This window comes from Mustela erminea, chromosome 18 (genome assembly GCF_009829155.1).
Source record: "Mustela erminea isolate mMusErm1 chromosome 18, mMusErm1.Pri, whole genome shotgun sequence".
NCBI lineage: Eukaryota > Metazoa > Chordata > Mammalia > Carnivora > Mustelidae > Mustela > Mustela erminea.
Genome location: NC_045631.1, coordinates 27,752,690 through 27,774,631, shown reverse-complemented (window position 1 = coordinate 27,774,631; position 21,942 = coordinate 27,752,690). Strand labels below are relative to the sequence as shown.

Genomic DNA, 21,942 nt, shown 5'->3' with positions numbered 1-21,942 from the left:
GGTTTAACTTTGCTTTTTTTTGCATAATTTTTAAAAATGGTAATACCTGTAGTTTAAAATACTGATCCTGAATGTGAATGAATATAATTTTGGAAGATTAGGTTTTAATTGTTAGATTTTGCTGAATGCCACTGAATGATAACTTTAAAAACTTATCAGAGTGAAAGAATTGAAATAGCAAAACAAAATATATTAGGAGTAGTATATATAATCATAATTACCATTCCAAAGCCTGTTCTATACTGTTTTAAACAATGTGTGTAGTAAAACATAGTAATGTTTTAGCTTTTTTCCTCCCTAACTTGTCATTTACTTCAGAATGTTGTTACTTATATCAGACCTATTTTAAAGAATAATAAGGTCTTTTCAGATGGAGTATATTTGTCTCGCCCTTTTCTTTGCTCCAGGGATACCGTCTGCCTCCCTTTTGGGATAATTAGTCTGCCTCTGTCTCTCTAGCTAACCCCTTTTTCATTTCTTCCCATCTGTGGCACTCTATTCCCTTCTTTTAAGCTCCCCTGAGAAGAGAGCAGCTGGACAGTAGGGGTGGCATCAGCTGCAGGAGGCAGTCCTGAGTTCCAAGTGGAGGTGTAGCACTGAGGAAAGGGGAACCGGAAGGACCCAGGTGGTAACTAAAAAGCTGGTTAATTTAGTTTAAGCTTGCTTTTTGCAGGCACAGGCAGTGCTCTTCTGTTTGGTTCAGCATCTACCGCATCTTGTTACTGAAATGTTTGTGATTATGGTATTATTTCCCTTCTTGATGAGGGAAAGAGGGAAGGCATTCTATTTTGCAAAGATTAGAGTTCTGTTTTTCTTATTAACTGAAATATCCAGTAATAAAAGTACAGAATTGCTTTTGCTCAGCCCCTTTTTTCTTTCATGTCCCCCATAGTGTATTTTAAAAAATAAACTTTTAATTTTAAAATAGTTTTAGATTTATATAGAATTTGTGAAGATAGTATAGTGAGTTCCTGTATAACCCTCACCCAGCTTCTTTTATTGTTACTACCATGTATTGTGTACATTTTGCACAACTAATGAACCAATATTGATATGCTGTTATTAACTAAAGCCTGTACTTTATTTGGGTTTCCTTTATTTTTACCCAGAGTTCTTTTTCTATCCTATGTTCTCATCCAGCATACTACATTTAGTTGTGGTGTCTCCTTAGGCTATTCCAGATAGTGATATTTTCTCACACTTGCCTTGTTTTGATGATCCTTGATAGTTCTGAAGAGTCTAAACAGGTTCCATAGTGCATTTTAAATTTTGCCTTTCTGAATATTATGTGGCACGCGTTTCGGTCATTTTCATTTCAAGTGTAGGTGAGGTATAGAAATAATGTAAACTTAACCTTATTGCTAATTGGTGAAAATCTGTTAAGAGCAAACCAAATCTAATTCGATACATACTTTAAACCCGCTGTAACTTGTTTTGTAGCAATAGTAGTCAGTACTGTTTAGTAATTTGCAAAGACCTAACGATTTTTGGGTTAGAAGTTTTGTTAACTAGTAATAGCTTAACTTAAAAATCTCTTTAGGGAGAGATTTGTTCAGAACATCCCTTGAATCCCAAAGCCAGAAATTTTTTTTTTTTTTTTTTTTTAAACTTTTTGCTTTGCTTCCTCTAAGAGAATGGTTAGTTGAATCAATATTATGTTTTGTAGAAGAAGGATTAGGGAACAGAACTCTCTGATTATAGCTTTTAAAATTTTATTTATTTATGCATATTTTTTAATTTAAAATTTGTAGCAGACCTCATTTAGTGGTTATATGATAGAGGTATAAAATCAGTGTTGGGAAAATTTTAACTTAATTCCTCTGGTCATAACTCTCTGTATAATAGATAGGACTGATTGGTTCTTTTAAGTGTAGTACTAGTTTTCATCAAAGCAAGATTGTTTTATTACCATTAATGTGTCCTTGAACGAGAAGAGTTTTCGGGTATTTTTCTTTTGTGTCTTAACCTTTTTGGAATTTTATTGCTGTCATAATTGGCTTTTAGTCCTCCCCATAAGACAAAAATAAAAACAAAAACTACTCCCTCTCATGAGGTTGCATCTTAAAAAAAAAAAAAAACAAATTATAGCAAGCTAGACTGTGATGAGACTCTTTGAGAAAACTGATACCTTGAGAACTAAAAAAAAAAAACAGACTCAGGCAGGGCTAAAAATATTTGTTATTTTTTCTGGCTCCTGTGGTGTATATATGGGATTTTAGTAACTTGTCCAAATACTTTCATTATACCAGAATTTCATCATAATACTTTTAAACTAAATGGGCCATTGGTTGCTCTTAGAATTTAATTTTAGATTCTTTTATTGAGGATGTTAATTATAGTGGAATTTTAACCTTAAGTGGCAGCTTTAAGAGGATTGAGAAACAGATAAATAGCAGCCAAGTATAGGAATCTAGTGTCAGCCAAATTAAAAAAAAATTGTTATGTGCCCCAGCTGGCCTAAAGGGAGTTAATTCATTTCTATCTTCTGTTCCCGTAGTTTACTTGTGACCCAACTTTTTTTATTATCTAGTCTTCTAGGGACAGTTTTGCTTGTCATACTTCTTCTATGCCCATTTCTTCATTTGCCCATTTTGAGCAAAAACATACATCTTTTAAATTTTCAAATCAAAGATAATTATTTTATCAACATATATTCAGGGGATTTTTAAACCAGAGGTTTTCAGGTTTTGCCAGAGATCAGTGGTGCTGCCACCTTAACGCTCTGAGTAATATTTGTTGAATGAATGGCTTTGAAAGAGCAATTATTATTTAAGACAAACACTGATTTAGATATTTAAACATTTCTCTTTATTCTCTGAGGAAATTCATGGTATTTTCTATAATTTTTGAACCATTCATAATTCATTAGTATATGTTGTGTTTTAAAAGCTTGGCAGAATTATTTAGGAAAAGATACATTTTTTACTGGTTTATTACTGTGGAGATATTTAAAGATGTCAGTTCTGAGAAAAATGTTGAATATGAGTACTGGGTGTATCAGCTTTTTTGTTTTTTCATTTTTTTTTCCACTCAGAATTATTTTGTTGACCTATCACATAGTTTGTGTCATCACTATAATCTGTATCCTTAGGAAGATTTTTACGGTAATCAAATTTAGCATTTGAACTTTTGTATTGTTTGCTTCAAATATTTTGTAAAAAATTTTCAAGTAATGACGATGAAGAGTTCTGATGCTAAGAGTTCTAATGGAAAAGTACTATGAACAAAATTGAATCTATTATCTTTGGGGATACAGAGACAAGAGGAGAAAAACATTTATTTAAATGCATTAAGTAGTTAAGTAGACTTTTTCCATTAGGCTGTGGTTGATTAATTTCAAAAGAGCTAGGTAAAGATTTGCCATGTGTTCCATCTATTCTGTTCTCTGTTATAATACTGGTGTTGAAATTTAGGGACTGGTTTTAATTAGTGTAAGAGGTGCATATCACTTTGGGGTGTGTTGATTGTACCATTTCACTTTTCATATCTGAATACACATGTAGAGAAGTACTTTTGCTATGCTTATTATAACATCAGGATATTAGAAGCTTGGCTGAGGTAGGCTCTTACTTCTAGGTGACCTCCCCAGGCCCCCCACACACCAAGAACAAAACAAAAAAATCTTCAGGCTTTTCGTTGAACATTATTAGGACTTATTTCCTCAGCAGTGAAAAATGGAATTGTTGCTTAGTGTAATAGTTGCTTAGTTACTTGCTATAGATAAAGATAACAGATATTTGTTGGCTTAGAAAACCCTAACAGGTGGTCCCTTCTTCGTTTTATGCATAACTCCCATTTAGTGTTAATGAAAATTGTGTTTGAGGGTATAATGTAAAATGAGGATTAAGTTAACCTAAATTTCTCTAGATAAAAGCATTAAATTCACCTGATTCCTTAGATAAGCTTTAGAGCGGTGAGGGAGAAATGCTTGAATATTAGTACTGACTGAATTTTTAAATTATATTTAGTATTCTTAAACTTTCAACTTAAGGTTTAGCTGAGATAGACTTTTAAAATAAAGATCTTCAGAATTTAATGTAAAAAATGTATGTAAGTTACAGTATTACAGACTTCTGTTATTCCAAAGACTTTTTTATTTACTCTTTCTGGGAAGAAGATTCACTCTCAAGTTCTGAATGAATAATTTTTACTCAAAGTTTATAGCAACTGAACAACTTTGATATGTAATGGTAACACCTCTGTGTCTTGGATATTTGTGGCTTTAAAATTTAAAACTAGTTAAAAATATTTTGGCAAAGGTTTCTTGTGTAGGACAAATGTTATAACCATTATGCTTCTCAGAAGGTAAGGAGTTTCAAGGTAAAGAGCAATAAAAATAAAGTATACTTAATAGATTACAAAGAAGTGAAGAACTGGGAGATATTCCCAGCGTAACTGGAAATTAAAAGCATGTGTATTTTTGATCATAAATCACAATTTGAGGTGAAACTCTTAATGTGACTAATTTTGAAATGACAGAATGATTAGGCTGAAAGCAGATTAAGATTTTTTTTCTTAGTAACTCACAAATATACTTGTGATCTAGACCCTGAAATAATTAAAGTGAAGTCACTATGTGCCATGTCCTTTTTCTTCTAGCCTACTGTTCTCTTTAATAAAGTGAAACTTGTTAAGTTTTGGCTTTATATGGACATATATAAGGTTGTCTACAATATAATAGAATATAAAACCCTTTTCTCTTTAATATTAATGATTTAAAATTATTCCAGCCCTCAAATATTGTCACTTTTTGAAGTTTACATCATTTTTTTAAAAGCTTACCTTTTTGGAAAAACAATTAGTTGACTTGAAAGACTTGCCTAATTTAGGAAACAATTTCAAGAACAACATAAAATCAACATTAACCTTTGAGGTTGCACAAATTTCTAGTGCAGTTAAAGTCCACTGTCACTATGCTTTTTAGTTAGTCTACCCATTTGTTGTGTAGATTATGACTATAAACCATGTGTCCCTCTTAATACATGCTTCTGCCTTTATTCAGAAGCATCTTGTTTATTCTTATTCTTTGGGCATAGTGGAGACATTTTTAGTGTTGAATTAAGAAAGATTTTATCATTTATTTTTTACTTATATTGAAAGATGACCTGTATTTATAAAATTTTATATATTTTTATTTATAAAATTTATAAAAATTTTGTAAAATGTTTATGAAGGTGTATAGGAATGATATAAATTATATTTGAAATAATAAAAACTCAAATATCACTTGTAGCAAGATTCATTGGATGGTTTGTTAAAGATATGAAATGGATAGAGAATAAATTTTTTTGAATTACATCTAGATTTAATTGAGCAATAACTATGTTAACATTTTTTTGTTTAGTGGTTAATAGATGGGCTGGCAAAATTGAGGCTGTGTAGTTAGTAGGGTAGTTATAACTTTGTATTGAAAGTTCTATTTTTTTTTTTTTAAAGATTTTATTTATTTGAGAGAGAGAGAATGACCAGGGGGAAGGGCAGAGGGAGACTTAAATTTTGAATACAACGTCTGGGGCGCCTGGTTGGCTCATTCGGTTAAGTGCCTGCCTTTGGCTCAGGTCATGATCCTGGTGTCCTGGGATGGAGTCCTAGGTCTGGCTTCCTGCTCAGCGGGGAGACTGCTTCCCCCTTTCCCTCTGCTGCACCCCCTGTTTGTGCTCTCTCTTTATGTCAAATAAGTAAATAAAATTCTTTTAAAAAATGTAAGTCTTTATATTTTAAAATTTCTTCAAGTGGGGATCCTGTATTGAATAGTAATCATGGGACTCATCATTGGTTGAAATGAGACCTAAGGTGGCCAATAATGCATCCCTTGTTGGGCTCTGTGCCACAAGCTTCTTTTTATTCATCACTTATTTTTATAGTTGAGTCATGGATTAGAATGCTGATGGACCTAAAATGTTTTGAGTTAATTACTAACTGCCTAGGTTTTTTTGGCAGGCTGAATGACTGGAGGAATTAGGACAAAGTAACTATCAAGTGAGCCAACTTAGAAATTGACATCTTAGGTAGAGTACCTAATGTTTCCCAGCTTAATACAGATGTTCTTTGCATTGATACAGAAACCAAACCAGTATGTTTGCAGTATATCATTGACTTTTTACGTGGTAGGAAAATAGTTTTCAGGTACTTTAATGGAATACATGACACTTACTCCTTATGGACACTTACTCCACTGTGTTTTGCTCCTTATGGAGTAACTTTGAAACCTGATATTTTAAATTCTAGGGATACATTGAACTAGTGGTAGCTCAGTATTCTGAGGTTTAGTAGGGCTTATGTAGTAGGATTTATGGATTTAAACCATAACACTTTTTATTTGGCTCTGAGTAGATACAGTGCCACTACTTTACTTTTTGTTTCTTTCATGTCTCTTGTAGAAGAGGAAGATGGAGTGTGGGAGAATGGACTTTCCTATGAATGTCGTACTCTGCTGTTTAAAGCAGTTCACAATCTGTTGGAACGGTGTTTAATGAACCGGAACTTTGTACGCATTGGCAAATGGTTTGTAAAGCCTTATGAAAAAGATGAAAAACCTATAAATAAAAGGTAAGCTATCTTATGTAAACTCTTAACATTTTTTGGGTTTGTTAATTTTTATAGCTTTATAGAAAATGTAGACTAAAACAAGCTGTCGTATAGACATATGCAGGAGGTTAACTTCAGCAGAGTACTGTAAGTATTCAGTTTTCCTTGACAACTTCATCCTTTCTTTTAGGCATTTTAAGAATTCTCTTGAAGTGGGAATAGGCTGTGTGTCTAATGACCTAAATTTTGGTTTTGGATGATAGAAAAAATGTGGAATGAAAGCAGAGGCTTAAGCAATGAAGTGTACTTTTTTAGTAGTAGTGCAAATATATTTATAGTACTGTTAAAATTAACACTAATACTTATTAAAGATAGTGATCTGTAGTTATGTTTTGGATTGAGTTAACCCTCTCATTCCCAAACCTCTAATTTTGCTTTAATTAAAGTAATTTTAAAAATTTGTGTTTTTCTATATAAGACATATTTACTCTTGGAGTGTAATTTTCTTGCACATTGAGTTAAGCAAATTTATGACACTAATTTGTAGAAGAGTTGCAGATAGAGACACAGAAGACTTTAAGATAATTTCTTTTCCTGTGTAGTTAAAAGCTTTAGGTTGCTGGAATGCCTGGGTGGCTCAGTTGGTTAAGCCACTGCCTTTGGCTTAGGTCATGATCCCAGGGTCCTGGGATCAAGTTCCTCATGGGCTCCTTGCTGGGCAGGGAGCCTGCTTCTCTCTCTGCCTCTGCCTGCCGCTCTACCTGCTTGCGTGTGCGCCCTCGCTCTCTTTCTCTCTGACAAATAAATGAAATCTTAAAAAATAAACCAAAACTTTAGATTGGTACCATTCTGTTTTATTTATTTATTTATTTATTTTAGGTTTTATTTATTTACTAATTTGGGGCGGGGGAGAGAATGTGTGAGAGGGGGAGGGACAGAGGGAGAAGGAGACAGAGAATCCCAGGCCAACTCCCCACCAAAAGCACAGCCTGACTCAGGGCTCTGTCCCACGACCCTGCGATCATGATCCAAGCCAGAATCAAGGATTGGATGCTCAGCCAACTGAGACACCCAGGCTCCCCAGTTCTCTTTGATTTAAATATGATACAAGATATATAGTCTCTTAGAAGATTTGTTTTTAAGCACTAGTTAAATTAGTGAGGCTTCAAGAAAGATGAAACCATAAGATGGGATGTGAGAGAAAAGGCAGTTTTTTAGTTTTCCCTGCAAGATGTGAGGATATGAAGGAAACATTTGGTTATGTTGTATCATTTTTTTTTGTTTGTTTTTTAAGATTTTATTTGTCAGAGATATCACAAGTAGTCAGAGAGGCAGGCAGAGAGAGAGGGGGAAGCAGGCTCCTTGCTGAGCAGAGAGGGGCTCCATCCCAGGACCCTGGATCATGACCCGAGCTGAAAGCAGAGGCTTAACCCACTGAGCCATCCAGGCATCCCTATGTTGTATCATTGTTGAGATGCCATCTTTTATGTCACTTTTTAAAGTAATTTTTTGAAAAGATTTTGTTTGAGATAGGGAGCACATGGCGGTTGGGTAGAGGCTGGGGAGGGAGGGGCAGATGGACAGGGAGAACCAGACTCCTGTCTGAGCGGGGAGCCCAGTGTTAGATTCGATTCCAGGATCCTGGGATCATGACCTGAGCTAAAGGCAGGTGCTTAACCTGCTGAGCCACCCAGGTGTCCCCGTCTTTTATGTCTTATGTACACACTGTTTTCAGTGTGTATGAGTCTTTTCAAACTTCTCTTTTTAGTTTTAAACATTTTTTTTTTTCAGATTTTATTTATTTGATAGAGACAGTGAGAGAGGGAACACAAGCAGGGGGAGTAGGAGAGAGAGAAGCAGGCTTCCCACTGAGCAGGGAGCCTGATGACCCTGGGATATAACCTGAGCTGAAGGCAGATGCTTAAAAGACTGAGCCACCCAGGTGCCCCTCTTTTTAGTTTTAGTAGGATGGATGAGTAGATAAGCCTGGACAAATCAAGGCTCTTTCATTTTCTTTCTTTTTGAAAATGAACATAAATCTTTATTGTCAACAAAAATATTGTACAAGTTAGGACGAATTCAGTTGCAAAAGAGAGAACACCTAACTACTTGGCTTATGTAAGAATTGATTTTTCTTGGTAGCAAGGAGTCTGGAGATAGGTAGCCCAATACTGGTGGGTCTGTTCAATAATGTCATCAAGGACTGGTATCTTGGAGTTTTCTGTGATGTATCTTTAGCCTTTAGCTTTCATCCACTTGGTCCCCAGGAGTGTTGCCTTTCTGGATTTCACTCACAATGCAATGAGATAGGAAGAGGAAGGGAGAAAGCAAGAAAGGGTGACCCTTGGATCAGAAAATAGGTTCCTTCCTGGAGACTTTAGCTGACCTATCTTTGGCTATACCAACCAAGAGAAACAAATATTTTTTATGTGGGAGGGAGCATTGCCTCTCTGAACAAAATAAGGCTTCTGGTTTGTAAGAAGAAATAGAGAAGAGACATTAAGTAGGCAATAAGAAGAAGGGGAAATAAATGTCAGGTTGGTAATTAGCGGTATTCACCATATACATTAATAAAGTTTTAAGAAGTCAAGCAGATAACTGAGATTTAAAATGATGAAAAGCTGCCATCTGAGCACCAAATACTAGATGTGCCCTTCAGAGGCATTCCCTTTTAATTCTTTTAACTTAATTTACCTATTTAAAAATTTAAAAGTAGGGCTTCTGGGTGGCTCAGCTTGTTAAGTGACTGTCTTCAGCTCAGGTCATGATCCTGGAGTCCCAGGATTGAGTCCTGCATCAGGCTCCCAGCTCCATGGGGAGTCCATGTCTCCCTCTGATCTTCTCCCCTCTCATGCTCTCTCTCTCTCTCTCAAATAAATAGTCTTAAAATAAAATTTAAAAGTAAATAACATGCTGATTCTTGAGTTTTTAATTATTTCAGTTATTTAGTATTAAACTATTGACTTTCTTTTCTTTTTTTTTTTTTTTTTTAAAGATTTTATTTATTTATTTGACAGAGAGAGATCACAAGTAGGCAGAGAGGCAGGCAGAGAGAGAGAGAGGAGGAAGCAGGCTCCCTGCTCAGGGAGCCCGATGCGGGACTCGATCCCAGGACCCTGAGATCATGACCTGAGCCGAAGGCAGCGGCTTAACCCACTGAGCCACCCAGGCGCCCTAAACTATTGACTTTCTTAAAAAAGATTTTATTTATTAGAGAGAGAGAGAGAGAGTGCAAGCAGGGGGAGAGGGATAGGGAGAGAGAGAATCTCAAGCAGACGCTGTGCTGAGTGTGGAGCCCAAGCGCGTGGAGCCCAACGTGGGCTCTGTCCCATGACCTTGACATCATGACTTGAGCTGAAATCAAGAGTCAGACACTTAACCAGCTGAGCTACCAAGGTGCCCCTAAATGTATTGACTTTGATGGTTTAACTAGTTTACATTTCCCCCTCCATGCCAACCACTTGTATATACTCCACTTCCTTTGTTTCTTATCTTGCCAATAAGTTTATAAGAGTTGGTAAAAACAATACCTGTTGTTTATACTATGATTATGTAAATACTATTTGTAGCCGAGCCATATAGTGTATTAGAATTATGTTCCATTTCCTCTATATCTTTTTGTTTTCTTCAGTGTTACGATTATCTTTTTTCTTTTCACTGAATTATCTGTCTCAGATGTTGGTGAACTACCACTCCACAGGGTAAATATAGCCTGCCATGTGTTTTTGTAAATAAAATCTTACTGTAACACAGCCATTTTCATTAATTTATAGATTATTTTATGCCTGCTTTCATACTACAGCAGAGTTGAATAGATGTGATAGGACAGATGGACCCATAAAGCCTAAAATCGTTAGCCTATAATATTTACTCTCTGGGTCTGCAGATGAAGTTTGTTGACCTCTGATCTAAGTACCTATTGGTGATTCCTTCCTAGAGGATCTACCAGAAAGAAAATCTCGCCTCTCTACCTTTAAGGAGTTGTGTAATCTGTTGGTTTCTCTTTTCTTTTCTGTCTCCTTAATTAATATCTCTGAGCCCTTCATTCTTCTGTTCCAATTTGGACTGGTTGTTTTATATATAGGCTTGTCTCACAGCAGTCATCTTGGGAATTCCCTTTGCCTCTCTTTGTTAGATTCCTTATTTCCTAGATCTTATAGATCTCATGTTTGCTCTTTTGGGAGGGGGGTGTCTTACTATTTTGGTAGTGCTCATCCACCAGTAGTTTCCTGAGAAGGGAATACATGACAAGTAATATTTTGGGATCCTGAATATACGAATTACCCCCTTTTCTACTCTTGAGGCTTCTGGGCACTAAAATGGCTGGAAATTCTATTTGTTGTGAGTAGCTATGAAGTAGCAGGCTTTAGTAGATTGATTGGTCAAGGACCAAGCCATTTTATTGGGTGCCTGTTGCCCAACTGTCTGTCTATATATGTTCTTCCTCTCTTAAAGTTAATCATTTTTCCCAGAGGAGTCCTTCAGGATCCTAACTAGGGAATATAAGCTTGGCTGTCAACATTTAGGGAGCCTACTAGGTAAAGCAGACTTTTATATTTATATTAGGGAAACACTATACTTTCATGGTATTTAGATTTTCCCTTAATTCTTGTAAATACATCATTTCAGCTGTATTTGATATCTCTTAAGTGTCGAGTTCCTGTTTCATCCAATTTAAAGTGAACGTCTAACTTTTCTACTGATAGGGAATAATGTAAAGAACCTGTCTGCAGGATAGAGAAGTGGATCTAGGAGTCTGACTTAAGAACTTACTCAGGAACTTTCATTCCTTTTGCTTTGGTTGCACCATGCATCCATTTTCAGAGATCTACCAGTATCTTCACTTTTGTGCCTTTCTGGGATTTTGTGGGTTTGATTCAGTTTGCATTTTGGTTTTTTCTCCCTTACTTAGGCTTTATCTACTAAGATAGTTACTATTTTTGCCTTTCTTATTAGCTCCCCAAATTTTGTGGCCGGTATTTGTCTGCTACCTTCACTTGTACCATTCTCTTTTTGCTCTTTTGCTGTCTATCTGGAAGGTATTTCACAGAGAAATAGAGGTAAATGAATGTGTTCAATGTGCCATGTAAGATACTGGAAGTATCTTTATTTCTCTCCATGAAGGAAGCTTTCTTTTTTCTTTTTTCTTTTTTTTTTTTTAAGATTTTATTTATTTATTTGACAGAGATCACAAGTAGGCAGAGAGGTAGGCATAGAGAGAGAGAAGAGGAAGCTGGCTCCCTGCTGAGCAGAGAGCAAGATGCAGGGTTCCATCTCAGGACCCTGAGATCAAGACCTGAGCCGAAAGCAGAGGCTTTAACCCACTGAGCCACCCAGGCGCCCTGAAAGAAGCTTTCTTAATGGGCTTTTTACTAATAGAACATGCAACTTTTCATATTGGGGATTTCCACGAATCCAGTAGATTCTACTTGTTATTTACTTAGCGTAATTAAACACTAGTGTGTTCCTGTGGGCTGACCCATTTAGAAGGGGAACTAAATTCAAGCTGTGTTTTATTAGAGGCGTGGTACCAGAAATAGTGTATGCTCTTCTGAGTTACTCTTGGAGGATCGTTGTGCTACAAAACTGATCTTATCCAGGACAGATAAATGCTGTTCTCAAATCTTTTTTCATAGGAACTGCCCTCCTACCTCCCCTCCCTTTAGAAAAGCAAGTAGAAAAATAAAGCAGATAAGCCTCTCAACTGCCTTTTTTTTTTTAAAATATTTTATTTATTTATTTGACAGAGAGAGATCACAAGTAGGCAGAGAGTCAAGCAGAGAGAGAGAGAGAGAGAGAGATGAGGAAGCAGGCTCCCTGCCGAGCAGAGAGCCTGATTCAGGACTCAAATCGCAGGACCCTGGAATCATGACCTGAGCCAAAGGTGGAGGCTTCAAACCACTGAGCCACCCAGGCGCCCCTCTCTCAACTGCTTTTTTTTTTTTTTTAAGATTTTATTTATTTATTTGACAGAGATCACAAGTAGGCAGAGAGGCAGGCAGAGAGAGAGGAGGAAGCAGGCTCCCCGCTGAGCAGAGAGCCCGATGCAGGGCTCGATCCCAGGACCCTGGGATCATGACCTGAGCCAAAGGCAGAGGCTTTAACCCACTGAGCCACCCAGGTGTCCCTCAACTGCTTTTAATTATGGTTTGGGACTACATACTTTTCCATTGAATTCAGTGGAATGACAATAGGCATGTAGATAATGACTGGATTATAAATTACATTTCTGTCCCATTATGAGGTGAAACCATTAAGGGCCATATATACTATTTTTGTTTACTGATCCAGTCATTTTCTGTTGAACTTGCATAAGCTTTTTTTTTTTTTTTTTTTTAATTTTAAAGACAGCATACGGGAGTAAGGGAAGGGTGAGAGAGAATCTTAAGCAGGCTCTAGGTCATGATCTCAGAGTCCTGGGATCGAGCCCCGCATCGGACTCTCTGCGCAGCGGGGAGCCTGCTTCCTCCTCTCTCTCTGCCTGCCTCTCTGCCTACTTCTGCTCTCTGTCTGTCAAATAAATAAATAATCTTTAAAAAAAAAAAGATTTTATTTATTAGAGAGTGTGTGTATGTGAGAGAGAGAGAGAGATAATGTGTGAGAGGAGAGGAAAGAGAATCTCAAGCGGACTTGCCCTGAACGTGGAGCCCCATATGTGGCTTGATCCCATGACCCTGAGATTATGACCTGAGCCAGAATTGGGCATTGGATGCTTAACTGACTAAGCCATCCAGGTGCCCCAGGTTCTGTATGTTCTGTGCCCTTATTTTGGGTTCTGGAGTTAAGGGTTAAGTGTTAGCAAAGAGTTTGGCCCACAGGAAGAGATTTTGGTCTTGAGGGATGTGGGTGGTAAAGTTCACAGGAAGGAGAGGAGTAATTCCTAAGTATTTATAGAGTTAATTGTAACTAGAATATTAGTGCAAAATAAGGACATTTAATCCTTGCCTATTTATTAATTTTTATTTATTTATTTATTTATTTATTTAAAAGATTTTATTTATTTATTTGACAGATCACAAGTAGGCAGAGAACTAGGCAGAGAGAGAGAGGGGAAGCAGACTCCCTGCTGAGCAGAGAGCCTGATGACCTGAGCCGAAGGCAGAGGCTTAACCCACTGAGCCACCCAAGCACCCCTATTTATTTTGTTTTTAAGCTCTTGTTTGTTTGACAGAGAAACAACAAGAGAGGGAACACAGGCAGGGGGAGAGGGAGAGGGAGAAGCAGGCTTTCCTCCAAGCAAGGAGCCCTATGGGGGGCTCGAGTCCAGGTGCTGGGATCATGGCCTGAGCCGAAGGTGGACAGTTTAACAACTGAGTCACCCAAGCACCCTTTTCTAAAAAAATTTTATTTTAATTTTAAAGATGCTTTAGAACTGTGCTGTTCAGGATAGTAGCCACTATTTAAATTTCGATTACTTAAAGAAATAAAATTACATTTCAGTTTCTTAGTTTCACTGTTTACATTTCAAGTTCTCCTGGACTAGTGGCTGTTGTATGGGGTAATGTAGATGTAGAGTATTCCTTCATAGCCGAAAGTTCTTTTGGATAGTGTTACAGCAGAACCTTTACCCTTATTTTTAAAATAATACTTTAGGAGTTTTACTAAAGAAGTTGGTCAAGGTTGGTTTTTTTTTTTTTGGTTTTTTTTTTTTAAAGATTTTATTTATTTATCAGAGAGAGAGAGGGGGAGAGAGCGAGCACAGGCAGACAGAATGGCAGGCAGAGGCAGAGGGAGAAGTAGGCTCCCTGCTGAGCAAGGAGCCCAACGTGGGACTCGATCTCAGGACGCTGGGATCATGACCCGAGCCGAAGGCAGCTGCCTAACCAACTGAGCCACCCAGGCGTCCCAAGGTTGTTTTTGTTTTTAAGGCACTAGATGAAAGACTATACTTAAATTTCACCCATAGAACTGTGTTTATCTTTCACTACACCTTTGGCTTTTACATAGTTCTTTTATCTCTGATACTTTAATTAAATGTGAGCAATACAAGATTTAAGTTTCCTCTAGTTACATTATGAACCATTTTTATATAGCTTTAGGATTTCCTTTGGTTGGGTCACTTAATACCTCAAAACTTGAACTTCTAGGGAAGCTAAGAGCAATCATGTTTTCTAAGGACTCATTTTCTTTCTTCTTGCCTTCTAAGGTAGCAATGTACTGTAGAAATACAATGTGAATCACATACGTAATTTAAATCTTCTAGTAGGCACATTAAAAAGGGTAAAACAAAACCCAGCTGAGATAAATATATTTAGCTCAGTATCTAAAATATTTTAGCATGTAATTAATTATGCAAAGATATTAGTGAGATATTTTACTTTTTTTAAATAAGTTTAAGTTTAGTGTATATTGTATACTTAGAGTACATCTCCATTTGGATTGCCCGCATTTTATGTGTCAGTAGTCATATATATATTGGCTGTTGCATTAACAGCATATTCTAGGGCTTCAAGCCCAACTGAGCGTGATATAATGTTTATTGGTAAAATACGTTTTCTAACCGGGGCATCTGGGTAGCTTAGTTGATTAAGTGTCTGCCTTTGGCTCATGTCATGATCTCAGGGTCCTGGGATTGAGCCCTGCTCTCCCTCTCCACCACCACTACCCTGCTTGTGCTCTCATGCGTGCACTCTCTTTCTCTGTCAAATAAATAAATAAAATCTTGAAAACAACAACAATGATTTTCTAACTGGTCTTCAAGTCCTCTTGGAATTGTATGCTAATATTCTAAAAGATTTTATTCATCCATTTATTTTAGCGAGTGAGAGCGTGAGTGTGCAGTCAGTGGGAAGGTCAGAGGGGGAGGGGAGAGAGAGAGAATCTTAAGCAGACTCCATAACCATGAGGAGCCCAGTGTCGGGCTTTATCCTTTGACCCTGAGACCACCACTGGAGCTGAAACTAAGAGTCAGATGCTCAACTGACTTGAGTCACACACCCACCCTGTATGCTAAATTTTGAGTGTGATCTAGGCTCTAAAAGATATGGGAAACCTTCACCTTGTCTCAGGGTTCCCACTATTTGCCCAGTTGGGCATAGTTGCTGTCTTTTTTTGCCTCTCTGCAGCCTATGTTGGTTTGTTGTTAATGTCTTAACAAGATTAGTATGCATCCTATTTTCTGAAACCTTAAGTGATGATATAATAATACTTATGAACCATGACATTTCTCTGATGCTTGAGTCATGAGGATTTGCATGATCAATTGTCTACATTCTCATGCTTTCCAGAAACATTTATGAGAAAAATTAAGTGCTAAAGCTTCTTTCTTTTTTTCCTCTCTGTTAAGCTTTTCTTACTGTCATTTCTTACATGATTTTTGCCATAGACTCCTATAAATTTGTCCTTTTGAACTATTGGTTTTAGATATGAATAATAATAGGCAAGTTTTGTTTCTGAAGGGGAGAAGGTAGTGAGAAACCTTCGCTTAAGCAGAACTGGGCAGGCTCTGTTTAGAATTAGGGCTTAACATTAACTCATTTCTTACAACTTTGTACCTCCAGTTTTACAGTTGGTAAATCTAAAGCACAGAGAGGCTAAGTCATTTATCCAAGGTTATATAGCTTGCTAATAATGTTGGAGTAGGATTATAGGGCATGAAAAATGAAACAGATTTTGGACCCTGTAGACCAACTGTACCTTCTCTTCCTACATCTTTTTTATTTTAAAGATTGTAATTTTTTGAGAGAGAGAAAGAGAGTATGCATGCCCACACATGAATGGGGGAAGGGGCACGGGAGGGGCAAAAAGTAGGCTTCCCCCAGAGCAGAAAGCCCAGTCTCTGACCAGGGCCTGGGATGATGACCTGAGCCAAAGGCCGATGCTTACCCAACTGAACCACTAGGTGTCCTCTGCCTACATCTTTTTAAAGTGATAGAAAGTAGTAAAACAGAATTCTTTTTTTTTTTTTTTTTTTTTTAAAGATTTTATTTATTTATTTGACAGAGAGAGAGGCAGGCAGAGAGAGAGAGAGAGAGGGAAGCAGGCTCCCTGCTGAGCAGAGAGCCCGATATGGGACTCGATCCCAGGACCCTGAGATCATGACCTGAGCCGAAGGCAGCGGCTTAACCCGCTGAGCCACCCAGGCGCCCCGTAAAACAGAATTCTTAAAAAGTTTCTTATATTGGGGAAATACAGAAATATAAAGAGTACTTGCAGAATACTTGAAGCCTGTAAGCCAGAATATCATTGCTTTCTAAGGATTCTTTACTGTGTAGTTTAATATGTTCACTCAGTGAGCAGAAGTATATCCAAAATTCACAGATGAGGTGTTCTTCTGGATTTTAATAAAGGTCTCTTATTCATGGAGGTATGTTCAGAATACCTAATGGTGAAGTTAATAACTATAAATTTAAAAAATAAAAATGTTATGAGAGGTACAGAAATATAGATGAATGCAGTAGTAAAACTTGTTGGGATGTGGAATACTGTTGAGATTCAAAAATACTGTTACCTTTTTTAAAATTTTGGAGTAGAAGCCTAAGCCTTGGAATTTTAAAGAGATCTCCAGGTGATTGTGATAAAAAAGAGGTTCAGAAACTATTGAAATTAATGGGATCATATACCATTTTTCATTATGTTCAGTGGCATTAAGTATATTCACCTTGTTGTCCAGCTATCACCACTATATACAGAACCTTTTTTTATCATCCCACATTGAAAATCTGTCCATTTAAGAACTCCTTATTTTTCCTTTCTTTCAGCTGCTGGTAACCACTATTCTACCTTGTGTCTGAATTTGTTTTGTTTACTTTATATAACTGGAGTTAACATAGTATTTGTCCTTTTGTGTCTGGCTTGTTTCATTTAACATAATGTTCTAAGGTTCTCATTCTTGTTATAGTACACACCACAATTTCAATTCTTTTTTTCATTTTTGGGGGTGGGGAGGAGCAGAGGGAGAGGGAAAGAGAATGCCAAGCAGGTTCCACACCCAGCACAGAGCCCTGGCATGGAGCCTGACACAGGGCTCTCTATCTCACAACTCCAAGATCATGACCTGAGCTGAAATCAAGAGTTGGACACCTAAGCAACTGACCTGTCTAGGGGACCCATAATTTCATTTCTTTTTAAGGGTGAATAATATTCCATTGTATTTTTATATCACATCTTGTTTATATATTCATTGGTCAGTAGATGATTGGGTTTTTCCATTCTTTGTTATGAATAATGCTGTTTTATATATTGATGTGCGAATTTCTTTCAGATCCCTGCTTTTTGTTCTTTCGGGAATATATCTAGAAGTGGAATTGTTGGATCATATAGTAACTCTGTGTTTGATTTTTTATTTTCTTTTTTAAGGAATTGCCATACTTCTTCATAGTAGCTGCACTATTTTACATTCCCACTAGGAGGGTTCCAGCTTTTCCACATCTTCACCAACACTTGTTTTCTAAAATGTTTTATTTAATATTAGTCATCCTATGGGTTGAAATGGTATATCATAGTTACGATTTGCATTTCCTTACTGATCAGTGTTGAGCATCTTTTCATGTGCTTGGTGGTCATTTGTATATCTTCTTTGGAGAAATATGTGTTTAAGTCCTTTGTCCATTTTGGTTCGGATGACTACGGTTTTTGTTTTGTTTTTGAGAGAGAAAATGCTCTAGCAGCGTTTGGTGATTGAGGGAGAGGGAGAGAGAATCTTAAGCAGGTTCAACGCCTAACATAGAGCCTGAGACAGGGATCTCATGACACTGAGATCTTGACCTGTGCTGAAACATAGAATCACACACTGAACCAACCAAGCCAGGCAGGGGCTCCAGGAAGACTAGGGTTTTAAGTCAGCATTGTCTTTAGTTTTATGATTTAAGACAAGGCCTTTAACTTCTTTGTGCCTTGAGTTCCCTAACAGCAAAATGGGATATCATCTTTCTGTATCTACCTAACAGAAGTACTAAGAATAAATTAGATATGGCCCCTGCTCAAGCAGTATACATATTAAACCTCTGTATGCATAATTGGGTTCTTACAAAACCCCTTAGAGATATACTTTTCGCTTTACGTCAGCCGAATTTTTCTGATTTAAAAGTTATGATGGCACTTATTTGTGGAACATAAGGAATAGCATGGAGGACATTAGGAGACAGAAGGGAAAAATGAAGAGGGGAAATCAGAGTTGGAGATGTACCATGAGAGACTATGGACTTGGGGAATCAAAACTAAGGGTTTTAGAGGGAGGGGGGTATGGAGGAATGGGGGGATGGGTAGGCTGGTTGAAAGGTGTTAAGGGAGGGCACGTATTGCGTGGAACACTGGGTGTCATATGCAAAGATTGAGTCATGGAACACTATGTAAAAAACTAATGATGTACTGTATGGTGACTAACATAATAAAAAATATTAAAAAACATTTCAGTATACAGTAAAAAAAAATAATAAAACAGATGTTACTATCGTCAAATACTCATCAGACATATGGAAAGGCTATTTTGGACCTTCATCTTAATGGGCCACAGTGTTATATATACCAGATTATATTTATTTTCCTAAATAATATTTCCTAAATAATATTTACTAACTAATGTACTTTAAAATATATTTTCCAAATTATAATCTTTTTACGAAAATTTTTAGTCACATTATTTGCTTTTTATGTCATGGCAAAAATCCATTTTGAATATCCTTTTTAATTCCCGTTTAATATTTCACATATGAAATGAAACAGTTGGAAACTATATTTTTAAGAACTATACTTCACTGATTAAAAGCAGTAAATATGAAGATACAAGATTCAGGTTTCCTAGCCTCTTTGTCTTAAAGATAAAGAACGTGAGACTGTTTTAGGTGGTTGCTTATACTTGCAAATGTTCTTGGAAATATTTGCAATTCAGATTTTAAAATCTATTCAGTTACCGAATAAGCACACAGCACTCATAATCATTTTTATAGAATACTTGATCCCTAAAACCAAGTTAAAATTTCTCTGTGTAATAGATTATTCTTACGGAGTGACTTTTTAATAAATGTTTTCTTTTGACATAAGTATTTTTAGTTAGTAATTCCCCTTTAAACTCTGAATTTTCCCCTTTATTGAGAAATATTTGTCTTCTGAAGTTTCCTGAAAAGTTTTTTACCATTGTAATGGTAAGAAATACATAGTCATTCTGACCAGCTGAATATGAATTTTTCTTAACTTTTTTCCAGAATTTACTACCTTCTTTTTGTTGTTCAGAGAAAGAAATGCTTTGAAAATTGATTTCTGCTTGTTTTATGTCAATACATAAAATGGGCTTATCCCTCCCAGAAATTAAACATTAGTGGTTTGCTAAGGCAAAAGTACTATTTAGGAATTATATATTTATATGCTCTATTACTCAACCTTAACAATTACAGAAGAACTGTGTCAGAAAAGAGGACATTTAAAAAAAGATAAGTACAAATATGACTGTGCATTTCTACATATAGTAACAAAACTTTTGCATATATGCTTGTTTACTCTAGATGCCTTCTTTGAGAAAAATGTATGGAGGCTTAGGAGTAATATTTGAAAATCCTGATGTTTCAGCTGGTACATGTATTTTTAACAAAGGGTATTAGAATCACACTCTTGATTTTTTTTTTTTTTTTCCCTTGAAGCTGTTATATATAGGCCATACCATCACTTTGTTGAGAAATAGTATTATTTTCTAGCCTACAGGCTGACTGTATTCTCTCTAAATTATGCTTATAAACCAGGTTTTTTTCTTAGTTCATCTCTTTTTCTTTTTAGTACCTATCAAATATAACTGGTAATAATCAAATTATATTTTGACTTGATCTTTGTTCTCCAACTCTGTAAATTCATTAGGCACATTTTCTGCTTTCTAGATTATTTCAGGCAACAGTTCTTTTTTTTTTTTTTTTTCTTATAAAGATGTTATTTATTAGAGAGAGTATGAGCTGGGGGAAGGGGCAGAAGGAGAGGGAGAAGCAGACTCCTAGCCAAGCAGGGAACCCAGTGCAGGGTTTGATCCAGGACTCTGGGATCATGACCTGAGCCGGAGGAAGACACTTAACCTACTGAGCCATCTAGGAGCCCCTTCAGGGAACTCTTCTACGATGTATTTCTCCATTATATAACAGGGGTCACAATATAATAATTTCCTCATCACTTTTTAGTGTCTTATGTTCCTTGCTATCAATCATCAGGTCCCCAAACCAGTGCCACATACTTAGATTTTTGTCATGGTAGATCTTTTTTTGCCATTTTCCATATTGGCCACTATTGTGTAACAAAGTCCTGCCAAAACATGGAGGCTTAACACAGCAGTTATATATTCTCATTAATGTATCTGCTGGTCAGCTGGGGGTTAGCTAATTTAGTCCACATTGTAAACTGTAGGTGAGTAAAGGTATATTTCATATGATTCTTGTGGCAATGAAAGAAGCATTGGAAGGCAATCCAGATTGTATAAGTTTTAAGCTTCTGCTTGGCCAAAGCAAGTCACAAAGCAAGCCTGAGTCAAGGTTGGGGAAATATATTTCACCTCTAATGGGAGAAACTGCAGAGTTACACCTAAGAGCCTTAATGAAGAGAGGGTGAGCAAAACGTAATTACAAAGCTACAGTAATCAAACAGTATGGTACAAACATACAGATCAGGTAGGCCAATGGAGTAGAAAGTCCAGAAATTAGTGTGGAAGAAAATGTTTGCAAATTATATATCTGATAAGGGGTTAATATCTAGCATGTGCAAATAACTACAACTCAACAACAAAGTCAAGTAGCCCAATTTAAAATTGGGTGAAAGACTTGAAAAGATTTCAGCGATTATAGGGATGGTCAATAGCATATAAAAAGATGGTCAATATCACTAATCAGAGAAATGCAAGTCATATCTGTTAGGATGGCTACTATCAAAAAAAAAAAGAAAGCTAACAAAAAGATGGTCAATATCACTAATCAGAGAAATGCAAGTCATATCTGTTAGGATGGCTACTATCAAAAAAAAAAAAAGAAAGCTAACAAGTATTAGGATAGAGAAATTGGAACCCTTATTCATTGTTGATGGGATTGTTAAATGATACAACCACTGTGGAATACATTTATGGAGGTTCCTCAAAAAGTTAAAAATAGAACTACCATATAATCCAGCAGTCCTGCTTCTAAGAGAATTGAAAGGATCCTTTTTGATTTCGTTTTTGAGTTTTTATTTAAATTCTAGTTAGTTAACATATAGTGTAATACTATTTTCAGAAGTGTACTTTAGTGTTTCATCACATTAACACTCAGCACTTATCACAAGTGCCTTCCTTAATACCCATCACCCACTTAGCCCATCCCCCTGCTCACCACCCCTCCAGCAATCTTCAGTTTGTTCTCTGTAGTTAAGAGTCTGTTTTATGGTTTGCCTCTCTACCACACACCCCCTTAATATGTTCTGCTTTTTAAATTCCCCATGTGACCAAAATTGTGGGTATTTGTCTTTCCCTGACTT

The 21,942-nt window shown here is 36.5% G+C and overlaps 1 protein-coding gene across 2 annotated transcripts in view; it reads left to right on the top strand.

Moving 5' to 3' along the window:
• The window catches only part of MED13 (mediator complex subunit 13), a 107,072-nt gene that overhangs the window by 4,466 nt on the left and 80,664 nt on the right, over window positions 1-21,942 (top strand). For both annotated transcript variants that reach the window (XM_032322888.1, XM_032322889.1), the window contains exon 3: window positions 6,381-6,549. In XM_032322888.1, coding sequence (XP_032178779.1) covers window positions 6,381-6,549 — 169 coding nt within the window. The remainder of the gene's footprint in view (window positions 1-6,380; window positions 6,550-21,942) is intronic.